Below are 24,685 nucleotides of genomic sequence, written 5' to 3'. Positions count from 1 at the left end.
CACATAATTAGCAACAAATAATTAACATCAAACAACTAACAAATTAACAAACTGCTTAATAATATTATTTCAAACTCAATATTGTATTTATAGCCCTGTATGGATTGTCTTTATTTTACTTCAGTGAAGAAACTGTACATTATAGAAAGTTATTCGTTTTTGGTCTACAATACACTATAGAAAGTAAACTTCATTTTATCAACACTTTTAGGGGTTTACACAAATGAGTATGGTGGCAGAGAAATGCAAGATCTGGGAGGAGGAGAAAGAACAACAGGATTTGAACTAACAGAAGGAGTTAAAACATCAGGAGTACCTGAGATATGTCAAGAATATTCTGGAACATTAAGAAGAAATTCTATGAGAGAATGCAGAGAAGGAGGTCTGAATATGAACTTCATGGAAAGCTACTTCTGTCAGGTAAGGTCTCGAGCACCATGCCTTCCTCACCATCCTGTGCTTCTGGCTCTACTCCAGCTGCCACCATTTCTCAACAGGGCTTTGGCAGAATCCCAAGCCTTTAGTCTATGGCTGACAATCATACTGCTGTTGGATAAAATTTCTTTAATTCTGAACTGATCACTTTACTCCTCTACTTAAAAACAGCCAATGGCTCCCAGCTCATTTGTCCAAGGCAATAAAGTCCAAACTCCTTAACATGACAATTAAGATTATTCATAAAATGACCCCTTCCCTCAACTTCAATTACTCCTTACCACCAACCCCACATACCAAGTGCCTTTGCCTCATTCACACCATGCCTTTGCCTATGCTGTTCCCCTCCCAGGACGCTTTTATCCATCATCTCTTTCATAAACTCTTATTCAACCTTTAAGACTCAATTCAAATAGCACTGCCTCTCTGAAGCTTTTACTGGTAACCCTCACATCCAAAACAGAATTGATGTTTCTTTATCTGTATTTCTGTAGTGCTCTGTGTATAGACTTCATAGAATCTATCATTGCTAAACTGTGTTGATATGTCTACCATGGTTTTTAGTGCTTTGTCCATATGTTCTCTACATCATGTTGCCAGTACCTAGCTCAGTTCCAGGCACATAATAAACATTCAGTAAGTGTGGTTTCAAGAGCCATAGCACACTTCCAGAATATTCTAAGAACCAGCAAGAATTAATTTTGCCATCCTCAGGTAGAGACAGAATTGTCTGTGGCTACACACCATATGACTCTTAAGCCTTCAGGGATTTCTTATCTCTGAAACTGTTTCTGATAGATCTACGTCCTTCTACATCCTGGCCTAAAATACCTTCTTTAACTCTCTTATTGGTTTAGAGGGTGGCTCATATCTTGAAATAAAACAGTGATAAAAGCCTTTCAAATGGCAGTAGATAATAATAAGAAACCGGTTGCTGAATCCACAGGAATGCTTCCTATCCATGTCCCTACAAATGCATGTTATTTTCATGAAAAGTACAATTCTGCCTCAAAACTTTTGCACCCTGCAACTCCTTCTGCCCAGGACACTCTATGTGCTTTCTTCACCCCGCTGCTTTATTCTAACCTCTGACCGAACATCACTTTATGAGATGCTGCCCTTGGCCACTCTATCCCTTCACCCTGAGTTTACCACCTCCTGACAAATATGTTTGTATTGTCTGTCTCATCCTACTAAAAGGTAAGCCATATGAGAGAGAGACTTCATCTGCTTTTGTTCACTACTGCATTGCCAAGTTCCTCATAGAGTGTCTGGCAAATAGTAAGGACTCAAAAATATCTTTGAATGAAATGCCAAAATGACTTGGTTTGCTAATAAAGATATTTCTGATACTTAACCTGAAAGTTTACAATCCAGTACTATGAACGACATGTTTGGGGCCACCTGGCTGGCACAGTTGTTTGAGCGCCCAACTCTTGGTTTCAGCTCAGGTTCAGGGTTGTGAGATGGATCCCCACATTGGGCTCCGTGCTCAGCGGGGAATCTGCTTGAGATTCTCTCTCCCTGTCCCTCTGCCCCTCCTGCTCGTGCTCTCTCTCTGAAATAAATAAATAAATCCTAAAGAAAAAAAAAGTGCACATGTCTGTGGGTTTAACTTTGAATTGAAGGAGGTCCTATTTTTAAAAACTTCCAGTTCTGAATCTCAAAATGGCATAGACCCAGAGTCAAATATTCTGTTGTTTTCCTGAAAAAGCCACATTGAAATAATTCTTCACAGAACCACCAAATTCACTCTGTTGGTGGAAGGAAAGTGCAGTCCTGAATGAACCCAAATCAACTCTGAGCTACCTTTTTTATACAAGCAAGCAAACAAAAAAAAAGAAGAAGAAGAAGAAAAGAAAACCCCCCGCAATTTAGTGTACTTCATGTTCAGTACTTTTAAGTACCTCCTTCTAAATTGATTACAAAGTAATTCATGTGATTTTTTGCATGTGCTTTTGTATCCAAAGTGCACTATGATGAGGGAAGTCCATTTAAATAAATTTTAAAAGTCAAAATATATTAATAGGATTACAGTTAAAATAATTTCTAATCAAATTCTTTCAAGAAATTATATAATAGTTTTTAATGCATCTCTAGGAGAGGTTAGAATTGTCTTATATATCCCTCTTTGGTAATGCTCCAGAAGAAAAAAGAACGATAAAGAGTTCTATCATTGTTAAATATGTATCCATAATCTCATTTTCTCTTTTCCTCTACAAATCCAGAAAGCATATGCTTATGCAGATGAAGACGAAGGACGCCCGTCCAATGACTGTTTGCTCATATATGACATTGAAGGTGTAGGTTCCCCTGCTGGCTCGGTGGGTTGTTGTAGCTTCATTGGAGAAGACTTGGATGACAGCTTTTTGGACACACTGGGGCCTAAATTTAAGAAGTTGGCAGATATCAGCCTGGGAAAAGAAGTTGAACCATATCCAGACCCTGATCCCTCTTGGCCACCTGAGAGCACCGAACCGATTTGGTCTCAGCAGGGAACAGAGCCCATCACTGGTGGACACCCACCCATTCCCCCACATTTCGGCACCACCACAGTCATTTCTGAGAGTTCCTACCCCTCAGGACCTGGTGTACAGCAGTCCATGCCTATTCCTGATCCTCTGGGCTATGGTAATGTCACTGTGACCGAGTCTTACACCACCTCGGGCACTCTGAAGCCCTCTGTCCATGTTCATGATAATCGACACACATCAAACGTAGTGGTGACCGAGAGGGTGGTCGGCCCAATCTCCGGCACTGATTTGCATGGAATGTTAGAGATGCCTGACTTGAGAGATGGGTCAAACGTTATAGTGACAGAAAGGGTAATAGCACCAAGTTCAAGTCTACCCACCTCTTTGACCATGCCTGATCCTAGAGAGTCATCAAATGTGGTCGTGACAGAAAGAGTAATCCGACCAGCTTCTGGCATGATGGGCAATCTAAGTATACACCCTGAGCTATCAAATGCCCAAAATGTGATTGTGACAGAGAGGGTTGTTTCTGGCTCTGGCATAAGTGGAATTAGTGGCCCAGCTGGGATGAGCGGAGGCAGTGGCCTGGTTGGCAGTTCAGCTGGAGTAAGTGGTGGTGGCATTGGGCTGAGTAGCCTGGGAGGAGGTGGGGGCCTGAGTAGCAGCATGGGGGGCACAGCCACCATTGGCCACATGAGGAGCTCCTCTGACCATCATTTTAGCCAGACTCTTGGATCTGCCTCCCCTAGTACAGCCCGAAGTCGAATCACAAAGTACAGTACGGTACAATATACGAAGTAGCCAGGATCCCAGCACACTTGTTCTCAGTAGTGGTGATTTAGATTCAACTCCCACCACCAAAAAACTAACAATGTGATTTATGATGCACAACTCGGTGCTAAGTAACTGTGGAGTGAGGTGAGAAACCACAATGAGAAAAATAGATGGAAACAGTGCTGTTGGACAAGAGCTCTCCTTAGCATTTGTAAACTTCTTTCTTACATTAATACTAATGGAATCATGACAGTGAACTAAAACTTGAGACAGGATCTTCTTTGTGCCTGTATGGCCTGTAGGGTCTTCTTTGCTTCTGTGTGACCTATCTGGTATCTCCAGCATATGGAATGAATTAAACTCAGTCACGCAAAAGCACTGGTCTTAAGATGGCTATTGGCACAATTCTCCTCGCTCTGTTTTGATTTGCCATGTAGCTCAGGCAATATTCAAAAAGGACTAACCGCATAATATGAGCTCACGTGTGCAGGAAGACTTTGAAATATGTGCCAAGCACCTGGTCAATTTCACAGATAATAGAAATAAAAATCCAACCATATATTCAGACCATGATTAACCATTAAAGAAAACAAATCTGGCTACACAACCCAGTTCATAAGCCGCCAAGCACTCCTACCCTAATAATTGCACTAGGTAAAATAAACCTCAAATTAGGAAGTGTTTCCTGGGAGGAAATTTCCATAAGAGAATGGCAGTAGGGTGAAATTCATTTGGGGAAAATTGGCAATGTCTGAACCTGAATCTTAAGATGAGGCTTCAGCTAAAATTCCCATGGAGCCAAGGAGTTTTCTGATTCTAGTTTGTGTTTAGTAGTAGATGCAGTGTTTATGAATATTGCATACTGGCGAGGGTGCAGGATATCACACTTACTTTTCTCCTTATCACTGTGGTTCTGACCTAATAGTGTAAACTTGCCAAGTGTACTTCTCTGACTGAAGCAAGTAACATCCAACATGGTTGTCATCCCTAATGGTAAATTACCTTCCAAGGAAACAGATGGAAACCACATTGTATTTTCAGATGTGTGTTTAGTAAGTGTTACTCATCTATATCCAGCTCTTTATTATACATCTCTTAAGTTAAAATAATTTACTTAAGCTGAGCTGTGAAAAAAAGCCTGCAGTATGGTTAAGCTTTGGGGGAATTTTTTTTAAGGGGATCTAAAAAAAGTTTTTAGAACATGTAAAATGTTTAATGGGAAAAGTTAGAATTGTTCTGTACAGTAATATCGTATTATTAGTTTTAATTGAGTTTAGTACTTTTTTAAACAACCCTCTGCTGCTATTTTAAAGGGGTCAACAAAAACTTTTAACAGAGTTGATGGTATTGTGTTAACACAAATGAAATTGCACTAGACAACCCCTATATCCTTACTCTATCTCACTCCCTAACTAAATTTTCTCACTAGAATAAATCTTGCATTCCTGATTTGACTTGTCCATAAGCTCTTGGCTTATATAATGCTCCAATTTATAGATAATTCCCAAATTATATAGTATGATATATTTTTCTAGCTTCAAAATTTAATAATGTATTATTTATGATATGTCATTTCTATGTGCTTGCTATATAGTATTACCTGGTTTAAAAAATCTCTAAATAGAATCAAAGCATTCTTAGATGGGGTAAATTTACTCTAGCAAAGTAGAGGAATTTTTTTTCTCTTTTCTAAATTCAGTGTTAATATGAACTCACTAAAGTGAAACTGGATATGACAAAATCTTTTAAGGATTATTCCCCGCCAATTACTCAAATTCCCCAGGGTGTGACAACATGAAAGAAGAGTCATTCAACTTCCAATACTTGTCAAAGGGGGCTAGGGAGTGAACTATTTTATTAGAGCTATTTTGCTCTATGTTATAGCAGATGATGTCATTATTTTCAAAGCCACAATATACATCTTATTTTATGTCTGTAGACTATGTGAAATTTTGATAGTCTGTAGCATGCCAAAATGCAGAGGTATAAATAAAGTCATTCACAGGGACTCTTTCATTTCTTTCCCATTTGGGGACGGGGGGTTCCATTAATGATGGATAATCTTTCCAGAAATAAAGTCAAAAGGTATTTATTGAAATATACTTGAGTATGCTGGACCCAGGAGTTTGAAGGAATAAAAGTAATTATTAGTTAATTAATTAAAGGGAATGGTATCTGACCACAAGTAGCTTATGTGTCACTTTGATTTATCATCAGAAGTGTTTGTTAAAGACTCCTGATATCTTCCAAAAAAGTTTTTTAGGTTTTCTAACAAAAGCTAGAGTGACCATCTTCAGTAACTCTTATTATTAAGATCCATTAGTAAAAAACCATGGAAGATATAAAAAGTGACAATATTAGTTGTCAATCCTTCTAGGAAGATACTTTCAAATAAATTTTTTGTCAGGATTAAACACTTATGTTCTAACTCTTTATTCTTAAATTTTAAAATTATCTTTTTAAGATACAATTCTAACAATCATTTAAAGGCTTGTCATTTTTTTCAATAAACAACCTTTGGGCAGAAATCAGTTCTTCTCTGTAGATCCTTTACTCCAACTCATGGACCTTAGGTCATTCTACAGACCTAAGATATGGAAATTATTTTATAAGTAAATAGTTATAATTCAAATCTATATTGCAAGCTGAATCTCAGATCAACATGCTCTTAACAAAAGGGAGAAGGAAGAAATAGTAATTTAAATGTTATGTGTATATAGTTTGAAAACACAGAGTTTAATATTTATAAAACATCTGACTTTCTAAAGAGGTGGCCCTTAGGGTAAAAAATTAGTGTATCATAAATACTTTATAATTTAATATCAACCAAAATACCATCTTGAGCTAATTTTGACATTGAATTCCAGATATATGTGCTACATATTACTAGCCTCTATTTATATTGCCTGATGTAACTGTATGTGCACTAAAAATCTGCAGAAAAATTACCTATCTGGGGATATATATATAGGCCTTCATCTGGACATCTCTTCTACATTGGTGTATAGTTTTTAGCCTTATAATCTCCATTCAATGTAATTTCCTGACAGAATTTTAATTATATAACTTCAAAAATTACATATTCATTCTAACTGTATGTTTTTAGTTATATACACAATTCATTTCTGAATTTATACCAACATTTGAAGGTCAACCAGGGTGTAACACATATGATACCCTTTGGCTAGAGTAGGAACTAAAAGGTTTTATAATCATTGGCTAAAATAGCCAATTTAGGAAACCCAAAACGAACTTCTAAAAGTATTTGCTACATTTTCCCATGCCTATTTAATAAATTCCCATGCCTATTTAATAAATTCCAACTTTTGGTAGGATTTCCAGTATTTTTAAGACTTACTTCCCTTTGCACTGCAATACACCAGTCCACATAGATTACTAGTCCCCATGAAATAGAATCTGCCTCCCAGTTCTAGATTGTTCAATTTATGTTGGGACAAAAGCATGAATGGATCAACCAAATAACCATCAAAAAATTTTAAAACAAGGAATAATCTATTGTTTAGCTGTCTGTATTCTTTCCATTTAGTTATATCTGAATTACTGAACATTTTATCATCAAGCGGTACCTAGTTTAACTTATTTTTCTTTTGCTATTTTACAAGTATTTTTAAGCTCTAATATTCATCTTAGGTGATGTTTAAAACAAGGTGCTTTCTTTCAGGTTTCAATATAAAAGTTCTTGGCTTATTTGGGTGCTAGTTCCTTGCTTGGTCCTCTGTTGGCTATTTTAAGTTGGTTTGTAATTTCCAAAGGCTTGTGTTTACAGCAATAAAATGATTGGTATGCTTCCATTATCTTTTCTGAATGGTAAAGGTGGGGAGGTTTAGACTGTAAGGAATAATTAGAGTTGTTAAAACTTATTTTCATTTTCCATTTTCTAGCTCTTTTCTTTTTTTTTTCAGTGTTTACTGAGGAGGCTCCTCTCCAAGAGTACTTCCCAGCAGTGTCTGAGTGCAGGCATGAACAGCCCCACACTAACACATAAATGACAAATAGGATTTTAAACATCCATTGGATAGTTTTAGCATCTTTATGCTTTCATCTTTCTCTCTCTCATACTCTAATGTTGATTTTTGTTTAAACTAGCATTATATTTCTTTTAAAATGGATTTTCTTGGGGCACCTGGGTGGCTCAGTCGTTAAGCGTCTGCCTTCGGCTCAGGTCATGATCCCAGGATCCTGGGATTGAGCCCTGCATCGGGCTCCCTGCTCCGTGGAAAGCCTGCTTTTCCCTCTCCCACTCCCCCTGCTTGCGTTCCCTCGCTCGCTGTGTCTCTCTCTGTCAAATAAATAAATAATCTTTTTAAAAATAAAAACATTAAAATGGATTTTCTTCTTATTTGCCTTTCAAATCCCACCCTTTCATCTTTATTGGGCATACATCTCTTTTTTTGCTCTCCAATGCCACTTTCAGAACATGATCACCTTCGTCTTACACAAAACCTTACCTTTTTCAGACTCCTGTGATCTGCTTGTCTCCCTCTCTTCTGCTTGTGTCATTCCCTGACCTCCCAACAAGGTCCTCACTTTTACTGAAGACTCATAGTCAGGACCACAGTTTGCTGTGACCTTTACAACTCCAGAGAGCATTCACAGGAACTCAACTGACCCCATGGGCGAGGCAGCTGACACCTGGAATTCTCAGTTCTCTGACCTCCATTCTCTCTATCCCACCCCAGGAGGGCAGTCTTCTGGATGCCTGTTTCAGTCTTCCCAGCCTCTGACCACTTCCTCCTTCTCCTTCCAGCTCACTTGCTCATGGATTCTGATTGCACACCTCCTCTGCTTCATCGAAGTTTCCTTGTTTTGACTCCTCCCACTTTCCACTATCCACCACCCCGCCTTCCTCCATGTCTAGTCAAGCTTCATGAGTTCAAATACGTTGTCTCTTGGTGAATGCCATCGAACTGCTTGCCTGCTCTCCCCTTTCGTATCCCAACTCTTTCACCCTCCATCTTCTGTCGTCACACAAACAGCCAAACAAGTGATTCAAGGCAATTGATTTTTTGTTTTTCATTTTGAATACTCACTCTCAAATCTCAGATTAATATAAAATGTTTTCCCACAATCCTACCTACCTCTCCCATAGACCTCCCATCTCATTGTACTAGGTCACTATTCCATAGCTTCTCTGTCCTCAAAACTCCCACACCTCTTCTTTCCTCCTCACTCTTAGTTGATGACCTAATCTTATAGTTCATCAGACTTAAACATCCACCTGTACTTGTACTCTCTCCCTCCATCTTATTACAATGGAGTTAGTGTCCTATTTATATAAAAAGACAATCCCCTATTTGTGCTCAAGGACTTTATTCTTTCCCTAATAGTCCTTTTTTGAAACCATCTCTCTCTCTCTCTCTCTCTCTCTCTCTCTCTCTCTCTCCCTCTCCCTCTGTTTCTTTCAGAGCATGTTCATCAGCACCCCTCCCTGGAGCTACTGCTTCATTTTTTGTTTGTTTCATCAAACTTCTTAAGACTCATATACATGTGCCTTCTTTACTTTCCCATGTCCTATCAAACTTCAACCCATCCCATCAATCTGCCAGAATGGCCCTTGTCAAGTTTGTCTAAGACTTATAGATTGCCAAACACAAGATCCATGTTTCTGCCCTCATCTTTCTTAACTTCTGGGAAGAATCTGAAAAAAGTAACTATTCTCTCTTCCCTGTAACACTTTTCTTTCTTGGCTTTTATTCCATCTTTTCAAGATACAGCTTACATTTCATTGGCCACTCTTTCTCTTATTTTGTTTCTTTCCCATCTGCCCAATTATTAAATGGTGATGTTCCCCCTAAAGATGCCCTCTGCTCTTAACACTCTACACTGTCTCTATGACACCTCATCAAAGATTTAAATTAAATGTTTAAAATTAAACACTTGTACCCCCAAAACCCCCTAATAAATATGACTCCACCAATCCTTTGCTCAAGACAGAAACTAAGTACTCCTCCTTGATTTCATCCCTTCCCTCATATCCCCTGTCTTCATTTGATCCATTTATAAATGCTAATGACTTTGACTGATTCTATAACCAAAATATAGCTCAGGCCATCCAATAGCTTCCATGTCCATCTGCCATCATCCTACTAGAACTGTCTCTTAAGTAGTCTCTCTACTTCCATACTGGCCTTCTTCAAACAATTTTCTACAGATGAGCCTATGTAGCCTTCTAAAACGTAAATTAGATTAAGCCAATCCTCTATTTTAAGAATTTTAATGGATTTCCATTAGATTAAATTCAAATTTCATTATGAAGTGTCTTAAAAAAACTCAAGCATAATAAACACAAGTGTAGCATATTAAATTGGTCCAAAAGTTTGAAAATGAGCCAATTTCTGGGTATGTACTTAGTGACTGAGTTCAAATAAGACAAACTTTAGCTGACCCTTTTCCTAATTTTACAAACAAAACTTAATTATGAGAAACTTGGTATATCCCCGTCTGTGCCTATGTATTAGTAATCCCTCCTTATATAAAACCAAAGAAATCTATAGATTTAATGTAATCCCTATCAAAATACCAACAGTATTTTTCACAGAACTGGAACAAATAATCCTAAAATTTGTATGGAATCACAAAAGACCCCAAATAGCCAAAGCAATCTTGAGAAAGAAAAACAAAGCCAGAGGTATCACAATCCCAGATTTCAAGATATACTACAAAGCTTGAGTAATCAAACAGTATGGTACTGGCACAAAAACAAACACATAGATCAGGGGAACAGAGAGCCTAGAAATAAACCCACAATTATATGGTCAGTTAAACTTTGACAAGGGAGGCAAGAAAGTGGGAAAAAGACAGTCTTTTCAATATAAATGTTGGAAGAAAAACTGGACAGCTACACGCAAAAGAATGAGACTGGACCACTTTCTTACATCATACACAAAAATAAATTCAAAATGGATTAAAGACCTAAATGTGAGACCTAAAAACATTAAAAATCCCAGAAGAGAAGACAGGCAGTAATTTCTCTGACATTGGCCATAGCAACATTTTTCTGGATATGTCTCCTGAGGCAAGGAAAACCAAAGCAAAAATAAACTATTGGGACTACATCAAAATAAAAAGCTTCTGCACAGCAAAGGAAACAATCAGATACAACCTACTGAATGCGAGAAGATATTTGCAAAATACATATCTGATAAAGGGTTAGTATCCAAAGTATATAAAGAATTTATACTACTCAACACCAAAAAAACCACAAATAACACAATTTAACAATGGGCAGAAGACATGAACAGACATTTCTCCAAAGGATACATACAGATGGCCAACAGACCATGAAAAGATGCTCAACATCACTTATCATCAGGGAAATGCAAATCAAAACCTCAATGAGATATCACCTCACATCTATCAGAACAGCTAAAATAAAAAAAACATAAGAAACAACAAGTATTGGCAAGGATGTGGAGAAAAAGGAACCCCTGTGCACTGTTGGTGGGAATGCAAATTGGTGCAGCCACTCTAGAATACAGCATGGAGGTTCTTCAAAAAATTAAAAATAGAATTACTATATAATCCAGTAATTCCACTGCTGAGTATTTATCCAAAGAGTACAAAAACACTAATTTGAAAAGATATATGCACCTCTATGTTTACTGCAGCATTATTTACAATAACCAAACTATGAAAACAGCCCAAGTGTCTATTGATAGATGAATGGATAAAAAAGATGTGATATATATATAGGAATATTATTCAGCCATAAGAAAGAATGAAATCTTGCCATTTGCAACAACATGGGTGGACCTAAAGGGTATAATGCTAAGTGTAATAAGTCAATCAGAGAAAGACAAATGCCATATGATTTCACTCATACGTGGAATTTAAGAAACAAAACAAACAAAGAAAAAAGAGACAAACAAGAAAACAGACTCAAATATAAAGAACAAACTGGTGGTTGCCAGAGGGGAGGATGGGGGATGAGTGAAATAGGTGAAGAGATTAAGAGTACCCTTGTCATGATGATCATCATGTACTCTTTTTCTCCACATCCTTGCCAATACTTGTTGTTTCTTATGTTTTTTTATTTTAGCTGTTCTGATTCAATTCAATTCAATTCAAATTGTTAAATCACTATATTGCATGCCTGAAACTGATATAACACTGTATGTTAGTTATACTGGAATTAAAATAAGATAAAAATAAATAAATAAAATAAAACCTAGGGGAAGAGCCCTTGCCTCAAGAACTTTCCCACAACTACTCAAAATGTCAGACTCTAATTCTTGTCAAAGGTCACATCTGGGGGTGCTTGGGTGACTTAGTCAGTTAAGCAACTAACTCTTGATTTCAGCTGAGGTCACAATCTGAGGGTCATGAGATTCAACCCCGTGTTGGGCTCTGCACTCAGTGAGTGGGGAGTTGGCTTCTCTCCCTCTGCCCCTCCCCCTACTCATGCACACACGCCCACATGCTCTCTCTCAAATAAATAAATGTTTAAAAAAAAATGTCACATCTTGGGGGCGCCTGGGTGGCTCAGTTGGTTAAGCAACTGCCTTCGGCTCAGGTCATGATCCCGGAGTCCTGGGATCGAGTCCCGCGTCGGGCTCCTTGCTCAGCGGGGAGTCTGCTTCTCCCTCTGACCCTACCCCCTCTTGTGCTTTCTCTCTCACTCTCTCTCTCAAATAAATAAAAATAAAATCTTTAAAAAAAAAAAAGTCATATCTGGTTCAGCCCAGAATGTAATTTGTCAGATTTTTCAGTGGAAAATACTTAGCTGTGTTCAAATTAATAGATATCTTTTTCAAAATATATGTCAGTTTTCTACTTGACAAATTACTGACCTGGGCTTCTCGATTTGTTTTGACCACATCTGAGGTTGGGTTTACCCAGAATTAGACCCTGAGAAACAGGATTTGTGGGCAACCTGAGGGGGGAGGGGATGGATGTAAAGGAACACTGCTAAGTAAATGAGAAATGAAATAGAGAAGGGAAAATAGCCAATAGAGGCCAGTTACCCCCATGGGCAACTGAAGCTCAGCCCTCTTGGGGAAAATGTTGGAAGTCAGTGTAGGTGCACACACCACAGAGTTAAACCATCCCAGAAAGGAGGATTTCACAGGCCTTTCCTCAACATTCCACTGTAAATAAGAATGGATTGTAAGTTAACATATTGATAAACTGGATAACAAAACCCGGTGGTGTAAAATAGGAAAGTCTTCAAGTCCCCCTTGTCATTAATTTGTACCTTTATGATATTATATGATTCATGTTAATTAGATGCCTGTCCCTCTAAAGTGTTTAGACATGTAATCATTCTCCTCTAAGAGATGACTTAGCTTTACTGTTATAAACTTAGGAGTGACCTTGATAGATAATTGGTTTAGATGTTTGTTTACTGCTAGAAAAAAGGGTCATGAGTCCATTAAAGTCATCATTTTTTGTATAGGCAGCCCAACGTTTTAAAAGCTTATTTCCAATAACATCATGTTATTTCACTCAGTTTCTAAGACATGTTCTTTACCTGGCTTATTTAAAAAGGTACACCAAAAATTGTATTGCCATTCTTTGGATATGGAAGTGATTAAATAATAAACTTTGAAATTATGTGTGCTACACAGAGGTCAGCACAGCAACAAACAGCAACTCAATAATTATTTGTTGAATACATATGTAAATGCAATCCATTCACTACCCAACTTTTCTAAAATCCATCCTTGCATTGAGTCTATATAAGAACTGAGTCCCCAGATTACACTATATTGCTTGTCAAATTCCACCATTCCCAATAGGACTTCTCCTTCTAAATTACTCTTTGGCCTGATGATTCCTCTTTAAAATGAGGGACAATATAATTTAATTTTGTTAGATTGTAAAATACATTTTGACCAATTGTCTTAAATACGCTTTGGAGAAAGATTAGATATATAAAAATTTAGATCTTACTAGGATGTAGTTGGAATTCAAGGTAAACTAAAAAGGAGCTTATTTTCGAATACAACTAAACATTTTTCAAGTGGAAAATATTTGGAAAATAGAGTCCAAAAAAACTTGGGATGAAAATGTGGCTTTCTTCATATGACAAAGGTCATGGTGGCAGTTGAAAAAGTGTTCCCAGAACTCTGTGAGATTGATAAATCAACAAGCAGAAACTCAATAATTATATGTTGGATACATAAATAAATGCAATCCATTCACTACTCAATTTTTCTAAAATATATCACCTGATAAATTAAATCAAATCTTTGTAGAAGTTCAGGCCTTTCCATATGTTGTTCCCTGGGAGAATAAATAAAGGTATTTCCTCTCCTGGTAAAAGAATATCTTACTAGATACCCCTTCAGCTTAGATGAAAGGCATGTCAAAATAACTATTCATCTTTGCTTTCCATTCATGACCAATAAACAATTTTTGAGCTAGTACCTTGATTGCTAGGGTAAGTGGAGGGCATTTAGAGAGAGAATATAAACTTTATAATTATCCCACAATGGAAAAATCTCCTCATGGCAAATTAATAAATTAATATTTTACTTCATAAATCATCTTCTATAAACATGATTATTGAACACCAATCACCAAGAAAACTAATCTACTTTCAATATAAAGATGAAAATAATCTGAGGCTAGAAAGCTTGAATTTAAAGCTTGCCAGCCACCCAGGCGCCCCTAATGAACCAAATTTTTAAAAAGATATATAATGTATTTTGGGGCACCTGGGTGGCTCAGTCCATTAAGCAGCTGCCTTCTGCTCAGGTCATGATCCCTGGGTTCTGGGGTTGAGCCCCACAACAGACTCCCTGCTCAGCGGGGAGTCTGCTTCTCCCTCTGCCTCTGTCCCTCCCCCCTGCTTGTGCTCTTTCACGTGCTGTCTTTCTCTGTCAAATAAATAAATAAAATCTAAAAAATAAATAAATAAAAATAAACTTTTTAAAAAAAGATATATAATGTATTTCAAAAATCATTAAAACCAAAATGAAGATTAAAAATCAATTAAATAGAACAAAATTTCAAACACAGGTATAAAACTGTCAGAAATTAATGTGTTATAAACTAGAGGAGCAAGCAATAAGGAAAACCATATTTATTGACTGTCACTACAAATTAAATAGTATATGGAAAAAATAGCATATCTTTTTTTCTAAGATTTTATTTATTTATTCGACAGAGAGAGACACAGCAAGAGATGGAACACAAGCAGGGGGAGTGGGAGAGGGAGAAACAGGCTTCCCTCCAAGCAGAGAGCCCAATGTAGGGCTCGATCCCAGGGCCCTGGGACCATGACCTGAGCTGAAGGCAGATGCTTAATGACCAAGCGACCCAGGAGCCCTGAAAAAACAGCATATCTATACCTAATGCCATAGGCTTTAATAAATGGCAAGTCTGTTACAGACATACACACTCTAGAAATGATGAAGAAAGAATACTAGTCAAAGAGAGTGGATGGACTATGTGTTAGTTTCTCTATATAAATGTATCTAATTTAACTCCCAAAATCTGCCCGAGAAGGAAATAGATGAGGTAATTGCAATTTACAGAGATAAATTAATTCATTCATAGAAACAAACCAAGTTAGTGAAATTTCTGGAATTTGAACCAGATCTACATCTTTATCCCTTTCAATCTGCTACACTAGCATCACACATTTACCTTAACTCTAAATAGATAATTCTATGAGCATGACAAACTAGAAGCTATAATTAGAGATAAACTACATAAATATAATTAAATTCTACACGACAAAAGCTAACAAATGTGATAATAACACATTCTTTCAAGATCTAGTGATGTAAGCAAGCTATAGAATTATCAGAAACCATTCTTCGAGGAACCACTTCCACATCAGTGTTCAGTAGGGGAATTTTAGCTGAAAGGCAGATTCCTTAAAGATACCACCTTTATTTTTTGTCACTAAGCTTCCTCCCCCATAGAGATCTTTGGGTATGAGGCAGGATGGAGAGGCACAAAGAGAGAGAGAACACAACAGCACGTTCAACGTAACTCAGAGACCAATCCCAACTAGATTTAATGAGTAAAAACCAGTAGAAACAAGGGAAAGCAGAAAAATACCTAAAAAGACTTCAGATATGAAAATCATCAGGTATATACTATCAAACAAATAGAAATCTAGTAAAATTTATATACCTAGTGAGGCTGATCAAAACAAAAAGAGAATGTACAAATAAAAAATATCAAGAGTTCTTTAAAATAGGACCTGATTGTAGATTCCAGAGACATTAATGAAATAAGAGGAGATTATAAATAACTTGTTGCAGATTTAGATGAAGTGGACAAATTCAGAGTAAAAAGTACAATTTACCCAAACTTTCAAGAGCCAAACACTCAAGAAAGAAATAATTTCAATCTTATACAACTCTTCTACATAAGAGAATAAGACCTCACAATCCTCAACTCATTTTATAAGGCTAGCATAACTTTTTGACAAGTTCGACAAGATCACTGTAAGAAAGGAAAAGTATATGTTAATTTCATACATGAACATGGATGGAAAATTCTGTTTTAGGGGAGTGGGAGGTACAGGCTTCCAGTTACGGAATGAATAAATCATGGGGATGAAATGTACAGCATAGGAAATATAGTCAATGGTATTGTAATAGCATTGTATGGTGACAGATGGTAGCCACACTTGCGGTGAGCACAACACAACATATAGGATTGTTGAATCACTGTATTATATTTGAAACTAATGTAATGTTGTGTGTCAACTATATGTGAAGGAAGGAAGGAAGGGAGAGAAATTTAGTTTAGCAAAATTGCTGGATATAAAAATCAAAAGGCCAAAATCAATTGTATTTCTTTTTTTTTAAGATTTTATTTATTGATTTGTTTGAGTTAGGGACAGAGAGAGCACAAGTGGAGGGAGGGGCAGAGGGAGAGGGACAAGCAGACCTACCCACTGAGCCCAGAGTGGGGCTCAACGCGGGGCTTGATCCCAGGACCCTGAGATTATGACCTGAGCCTAAGGCAGACGCTTAACTGACTGAGCCACCCAGGAGCCCCAAATGCATTCCTGTATGTAAGAAAATAAATGTTAGAAACTGTAATTAAAGAAAATACATCATTTATACTAGTAAGATAATGAATTTCTGTTGTTTTTAGTCACTAAGTTTGTGATAATTTATTACCACAGCAACAGGAAGCTAATAGACAGTAGGACTATTTATAACAGTCTATTCCAAATAAAAACATAATCATTTTCAAATGCAGAAAAAAAAAAGAAAAATCAAAACAAACTCAAAAGAGAAAAAAAGCAAAAAATAGTTTCAACGTGTTTGACAGAAGTTGATTTCCCTTATATATGACGAGTATTTACAAATCCATAGTAAATGCATCAGTAACACTGATGGGGGTGAAGGAAGTAAACTTTTCAAAGAAACACAAATAGCCAATACCAACCCCCCATGGAGAGATGCTAATCTCATCATAGTAGAAAAATATGTTTACCAGCTGCCGTTTCTGCCTATGCCAACCTAGGCTTAATTACCCTGACTCGGTAGTTCTTAAAACTTCAGCCTGCACCCCCAGATTTATGTGAAGAGCATGTTAAGAATAAATAATTTTGGTCCCATGTCCAGACATTCTGATTCAGTAAGTCTGGGGCCAAGAAAACTGTATTTCCTATATACCGGACCATATGATTTTTGGTACAAGTGGTCCAAGAAATAGTTTCAAAAACCACTGCTTAGCTTTTGACCTTCCTACTCCAGAATTTCTTCCTAGACAGCCTAAGCGCACATCCCACTTCAGAGTGTGCTAGATGCATAACTAACAGCATAAAAGGTAAACTATATACACTATACAACTTTGCCAAAGAGGGGGGTCACTGCCAGAGCCACTGAAGCAGCCTGCATGACACTTAAGTAATTATCATAGTGCAGAAGGTGCAGCCACTGACATCATGACCAGGAGTCAGGGGACAGACAAAGATGACATTTTTGTGGGATAAGGATGCAGCAAGTATGTAATAAGCATGTAAGTGCACACTTTAATTAATACAGAGTGAGAAGCCACACTAGTCTTTCTGCACTGACTGAGAAGACAACCCACACCAAGGACATGACGTCACAGAGAGAGTCAACAAGGCCCCTCTGTCAGGGTGTAAGTATGATTTTAGGGTGTAAATTGACATCATCCTTATGGTATTAACATAACTCTTTAGGAAACCGACATTTAATCTCTGTGATTTCCAACACCTCCTAAATAACCTGGTTTGCAGGGACCACAGTTGCCTTACATAAATTGGCTTTAACGAGGAGACATGTTGTTTACCTTTAGTGCCATTAACTCAAGGTGGACAGTCAGAGGTGTATTCACAGCACGGCTCTAGGTCAAAACCAAGACAAGCTTTGTTTACATTTTTGTTCATCCCCCTAGGCCCGTGCTAATGAAAACCCTTTTGCTTGAGTCAACTCTAGAACCTACTTGCCTACTGCATTTGACAAACATAGTTTAGGACAATAAATATGTTTAAAATTTCCTTTCTTCTAACACCTGCTATCAAGAAATAGAGCCGCCCTAGGATACTTAAATAATATCCACCGGTAACCCTACACTGATAACTTGATGGTAAATGCTGCCTTAACATCATGTTCACAATATTTGACCTAAATAGATTACATTTCTTTTTTTCAAAGAGAATTTGTACTAGCATGCATTCATTACCTGTCTTTGACGGCATCACTTTTAAAATTATATAAGTGTTAAAATACTCTTTTAGATGGACATGAGGTATGGAATGAGAATGTCCCACTACTTTAAAATGTCCCAGTACAAGACAATATTACAGAAGCACAGAACAATGCTTAAATATCTAGAGCATCCCTGAAATTCTATGTACACTTGCATATGAGCAAATGAGATGCTCCTGGTTTGATACTGAACATTAATAAGAGGACAAACTTACTTTTAGAATTTGCTTGCAGCGCCAGCTATTAAACTTAATAATTTGGTAAACTCTAAACTCTGTAAAGAGTTTTTGTAAAAGATAATAGCATTTAGGCATCAACTCTTTTTTATTTTGCTTTCACATATCCAGCCAACACTGAATAGTGGTTTGGTATTTATATAAATTGACTACAATCAGGAGGTAGAATTCTTGCCCTACTTTGGCACTAATAAACTGTACAGCCTCTCAGGGTTATACCTGTAACATGGATTGGAGAGAAGGAAGAGAGGAGAATTGGATTAGATCATCTCTAAGGTATTTTTAAACATTAATATTTTAATGTTCTGTTTTTATGATGGCTGGTACCCCATAAGAGAAAGAAAAGTAGCTGCTCTTTATCTACCTAAGCTCAGAATCATGACCTAAGTTTTGCCCAGAAAAGGATTTCAGTTAGTAACTAGCCATGAACTGAAACCCTTTCAGGATTCTACTCTGAGATCACTTCCACAACTGTCCCAAGGAGTAAATACAAATGAGGTGATGGGGCATCCAGTGTCCACTTCTCACTTACTGCACTTTTTAAATCTGTCTATAATCATAATCACCAGATTCAAATTCTGGATCACTGAGTACTGGAGTTACAAATGGGGAAATCTGGAGGAATCACCTAAAAGATCTAGTACTTAGTTCTATTGTTTGCTTTTTCTTTCCTTTTTTCCTTTTTTTGAAACTCACCCTATGAATAAATAGTAAGTTGGGTAAGTAGAAAATTTTATATTTCAGGAGAAATCAACCAATCACGATACAAACAAAGGGTGGAAACCCTTGCAAATACCTCCATCAGACACAGTCAGGGAAGAGTATAATTTTTCCCCTTGTGAAAAACAATAACACAGAGAGATCTAGATCTGTTTCATTAATTCTCTTAAGCAAATTAAATTATTCTAATTCAATATTAACTAAATATTGAACTGAACAATTAAATAAAACAAAAATGAATTTCTTTAGCTGGCTACACAATAATCAACTTGCCCCATGATGCCTGTTAATGTAATGCACTATTATATGTTGACTCGGAGCCAACATATAGTGGTGGAAATAAAGTAGTGGTGAAAATAAAACCATCATATCAGCCCCTGACTTCTCCCTGAACTTTTAGTTCCTTCTTAAGCTTTGACTGACCCATTGTTTATAACCATAAATCTGCTAAAGGATCCTTACTGGCTTCTCCCATTCTCCACTGTTGTGCAGTCAGTCCCATTGCAATGAAAAGGTCTCCCAGATTCATCTCTGCTTGATGGCCCAGAGCATCATACTGAAAATACTGAAGCTACACATTCTTTTCTATGCCTTCATATTTTCCTTTGGATACAGACACCAAAGGAAATCTTATGTACACAGGCCATGGTCAACTGGGTGGCACATAGAAAGAAGATGTCAGCCATTTATTATTTTGAAGCCTAAAATTCCATTTATTTGAGACACTTTATATTCTCCTCTTATATTTCTATAATTCAAATCTGAAGCAGCCTTGCACACTGAATTTCCACAAGACACAAACCATCTCCATAGCTGTTTCTGGTGCATTTCTAGAGATAAAAATGCACACCGTTAGCTAAGGACTCTCCCTACTAACCGATACAGCGCAAATTCTCATTGTCCTTCCTTCTTTATTCCAAAATAATTTGAGTGCTTTGTGCAAAAATAGAAAAACAAAGCCACAACACAGCTTTAGCCAATGAAAAGGTCTTTGGTAGGCTGGATGGAAAGAACCACTCCACACCACCCTGTCTCTTGGAAATCATTTCAGACAACGACGCCCTTTGTATTTCTCATATAGAGAAACACAGAGAAAATGCCACTGTGTCCCCAAAGCCCAAAGCTCACTAGCACTATTGATAGAGGTTATATTTCAAGAGTAAAAATATTTAATTTAATGCTGTTCTAACGTTTCTATAAAAGAAAATTTTTCCAAGGTAGATAAAATTGTCACATTTCAAACCTCTGAACAATTCATGAAAACAAAGGATGAAAGCTCAGTTGTGTGTGAAAGAGTTGTAAAAGCTTATTTACTCAAGCATAGCTTTCCATAACTCGTTTTAAGGACTTATCTAACACACAACGAAAGAGTAAATTAATATCTGGAGGACTGGGGCACCTGGGTGGCTCAGTCGTTAAGCATCTGCCTTCAGCTCGGGTCATGATCCCAGGGTCCTGGGATCGAGCCCCGCATCGGGCTCCCTGCTCAGCGGGGAGCCTGCTTCTCCCTCTCCCACTCCCCCTGCTTGTGTTCCCTCTCTCGCTGTGTCTCTCTCTGTCAAATAAATAAAATCTTTAAAAAAAAAAATATCTGGAGGACTACCTGATGTACTTTAAAACTTGATATCATACACATGCTTTATCAGGTCAGCTTATATATTTTTTAATTAGGTAGATATCTTCAAATATTAGATTTGGCTTGGGCAGATGTATCCAAATACCAGCTTTTTGTAACAATTCACTTTTCCCATTGTTTAAATATAATTTCCTGCTCTCTTTCTTATAAATCTTTTCAACATATAATTCATTTAGCTTCATTTTAAGGTACTATGCCAGCCCTCTATTGCTCTCTCCTATGCTCCCCAAAATGCCAAACTAAGATTCTCAAAGACTAAGTGTTATTTAGAATACTTTCCACTACCAGCGATAGAGCCCATCTTGTTTCTTAATTGCCGCAATGGGGTAGTGAAGACAAGAGGCAGTCTCCAACCAACATGTACTAGCAGTTAGAGAATTGTATCAAATTCTCCAACCAACATGTATTAACAGTTAAAGAACATTTAACTACATTTTCTTTTTATGTTTGTTGATGATGCTTGCCAACATCCAATTTTTTCATGGGGAAACTATACCTATTCTAAACTCACACTAACAAAGGGTAAGAGAGAAATGAAAAAAGGGAAATGATTTTCAGGAACATCCAGCCACTGCTCTGGTCTTTTCCCCCTAAATTCTCAGGTTCTCAATTTCAGCTTCCTCTTAATAAATATTTATGAGGGATTCAAATGTGTTCCTCACCCATGTTATGTACTTTTTTTTACCAGTGGAAATGCCACGAAGAATGAGCAAACTCTGTCTTGCAGTTACCTTAAAACAGTTTAGTTAATTAATACCATATATAACAGGTTCAACTGTATATTGAGGAAAGAAAGTGCAAAAATGTGGGAACAAACATACTAGAGAAATCAGAATCTCTTTATCCTAACCTTATTTTTTTCAGAACATCTTTCAAGTTGAGGAATGCAGTTTGACCATAAGACTCCTTAAGGAGGGAAGCAGGAATCACCTGAATTAAGTGATGAGAGTTTCATTAGTCTCTCTCTCTCCCTACACCATCCTTTGGGCCTGATACCCTTTCACAGTGTCCTCTGCTCAAAGTGTCATCCTTGAAGTTGGTTCTGTAGTAGACCTGTGTGTGTGTGTTGTCAGTATATATAATTTTGCTTTTACAATGTTGGCAGAAGAAGAAGCCTACTAATTTTATTCAGCATGATGATAGGCCCTAACATTTTAATTATTTTTCATGTTGTGAGTAATTTATTATTCATTGGGTATCTTCCCTGTAAATCTTGTCCTCACTCTATAAGATTTTTCTTTGGTGTCCAACAAAGGGTTTCATTGCAATAAGAATCAAGGTGTGTCTATGTTCTTACCCAGAGCTCAAACAATGCCAGCCTTCCAGACCAGCCCAAGAGTTTGGGGTGGGGAAACAGAGTCATTATAGAACATCTTCATTCCTCTGCCCAGACAGCACCAGAGTTATCACCCATGCCCTCCTAAAAGGGCATCTTGAAGCACATCTTGCTGCAGAGCCGAATTCAGAACCCAGAGGACTGGGACTAAAATTAAATCTCACTGGGATTCGTGTGCAAGAGAGACTCGAAGGAATGGATTGGCTCCTTTTCAGGAACATTTGCCTTTTGATCATTTTAATGGTAAGTAGAATTTAAAGGCCTGGAAAGGAAATGCAGCCTTATCTCCTCTGTCGGTTTTCAGACTTTCTACGTGGGATTTATTCCTTTCTAAACCTGTTCCTGTAAAGAGAGTTCTGTGAGTTCAGCCAGTGGTGACTTGAAAGGACTCTCCATATTTGAGGGACCAAATGCCATAGAAAAGCAGGGGGAGAATCTGGCTAATTAGAATTCAATGGCATCACAGACATAATCTAATTCAGATTAAATACCAGAACAATTCTAAAATTTATAGTCAGAAACAAAATTATTTTTCTATTTTCTTTTATTTATACTTAAACCAAACAGATTGCTGTCAAAATTCCCAGTGCAAATGGATTCTATATGTGTAGGGAAGTAAAGTTGGTCAATGCCATTTCTTTTAAACCGTTATTTCCCTGTGAGTTTGTTTCAAGGTGAAGGAATGGTAGCTATGTCAAAATTACACTGTGAATAACTATGAAATATTTAAGTCATATGAGAATTTTTTCCTATCAGAAATGGCTAAAGGAAATGAGGAAAACCAAGCCACCAAGACAAACCCTTTCTGGCATTATTAAAGCATTCCTACAGTCCAGGAAAGAACCATTTAGATGATATATTTCTTTAAAATAAACATGGCATTTTGGATATTATACTACTTTCCTCCAACCCTTGGGTGCTCAAGGCATGAAGTACTTTCCAGATAGGTATCATGCATAGCACGTGTCCTATCCTTGAAAAAGGTAAGGCAGCTCCTAATGCCAGGGCCCTAGAGAACAAAAATCAGGTTGGTCAATTCACCAATTTTCAATTAGAAAAATCTATTTTAAAAATTAAGGGGTACCTGGGTGGCTTAGTCAGTTAAGCATCCTACGCTTGATTTCAGCTCAGGTGATCTCATGATCATGGGATCAAGCCCCGAGATGGGCTCTGCACTCAGCAAGGAGTGTGCTTGAGATTCTCTCCCTCTCTCTGCCCCTCCCCCCACTCATGTTCTCTCTCTCTCATAAAGTAATCTTTGAAAAAAATCAATTAAACTTATGTTAGATTACATTAGACATAAGTCTATTGATGCTCAGAACAATTCAGTCAACACAGTTAAGAAAAGTTAAAGGGAATGATAAGAGGAGGGGATCATTGAAATTGTACATATTTTTTTTCAAAGTAAATAAAGGCAAATACCCTATTGTTGGCCTCACCCAGTCGCCCAGGAATATCCACAGTGATGCTATGATATTAGCGTGGAAAATGATTCCCACCATATTCAGGCAACTGGCATTATATGGGACTCATCTGTACATCAGTTCTAAAAGGCAAAGGACAGCCAGGCTAGGGAGATATGGGAACACATGGCCATCCAGTTGGCCCAGCAGGTGCCATTCTTCTGGGCTTCACAGTTTCCACGAGCTTCAAAAGCAGTGCAGGAGCCTAACGCTGCCAAAGGGCACACAGCCCAAGCTTGGAAGGGAACAGTGGTAGAACATTCCATTCTCTGAGTTTGGGAGACAGATTATTAAATAAGATCATTTTTGAAAAATATTTGTAAACTGAAAAACTCCAAAAAGAAGTGCAATGCTCTGTTATAATGATCATTTTTATTTATGTTAAGTTACTAAAGGAAAAGGAAAGACTCTGACTTAATTTTTAATAGAAATTAAGAATCATCCATATAGGGGCTCCTGGGTGGCTCAGTCAGTTAAGCGTCTGCCTTTGGCTCAGGTCATGATCTCAGGGTCCTGGGATCAAGCCCTGCATTGGGCTCCCTGCTCAGCGTGGAATCTGCTTCTCCCTCTCTCTCTGTACCCTGCCACTCATGCTAGCTCTCTCGCTCTCTCGCTCTCTCTCTCTCTCAAATAAATAAAATCCTTTTTAAAAAAGTATTTCAAAAAAAGGGAATCATCAGTGTAGACCTCTTGTTATACTTCTGTGTGTTATCTCCATGATTTTAAACTCAGATAAATCTTTTGTTTTTATAAGGAAAACTGATTGCATGCATCTAGATTTTAAAGGCTACTTCTGAGCACTAAATTTTGCCTCCTGTTCTCTGCACAGGCATGTTTTATGACAATATTATTTAACTGAAGAGTTAATTTTTCTTCTCCTTGATCTTGAAAGAGTATTATATTTCAGATTCTCAGCATCTCTTTTTGGTAGTATTGCTT

The 24,685-nt window shown here is 37.4% G+C and overlaps 2 protein-coding genes and 1 long non-coding RNA gene across 3 annotated transcripts in view; 2 read left to right on the top strand and 1 right to left on the bottom strand.

The window, feature by feature from the left end:
- Window positions 1-4,126, top strand: part of DSG1 (desmoglein 1) — a 31,843-nt gene extending 27,717 nt beyond the window's left edge. Inside the window, exons 15-16 of the mRNA XM_025886802.2 lie at window positions 212-420; window positions 2,664-4,126. Coding sequence (XP_025742587.2) covers window positions 212-420; window positions 2,664-3,710 — 1,256 coding nt within the window. The 3' untranslated portion in view covers window positions 3,711-4,126. The remainder of the gene's footprint in view (window positions 1-211; window positions 421-2,663) is intronic.
- The window catches only part of LOC141373745 (uncharacterized), a 147,157-nt gene that overhangs the window by 12,017 nt on the left and 110,455 nt on the right, over window positions 1-24,685 (bottom strand). The window lies entirely within an intron of this gene.
- The window catches only part of DSG4 (desmoglein 4), a 41,075-nt gene continuing 40,262 nt past the window's right edge, over window positions 23,873-24,685 (top strand). The window contains 1 exon segment of the mRNA XM_073898539.1: window positions 23,873-23,998. Coding sequence (XP_073754640.1) covers window positions 23,873-23,998 — 126 coding nt within the window.

Source organism: Callorhinus ursinus, unplaced genomic scaffold (assembly GCF_003265705.2).
Source record: "Callorhinus ursinus isolate GAN/ISIS: 27379988/994484 unplaced genomic scaffold, GSC_fseal_2.0 scaffold11, whole genome shotgun sequence".
In the NCBI taxonomy this organism is placed as follows: domain Eukaryota; kingdom Metazoa; phylum Chordata; class Mammalia; order Carnivora; family Otariidae; genus Callorhinus; species Callorhinus ursinus.
The sequence above is the reverse complement of the archived record's forward strand: the minus strand, read 5'-3'. Positions and strand labels throughout refer to the sequence as shown.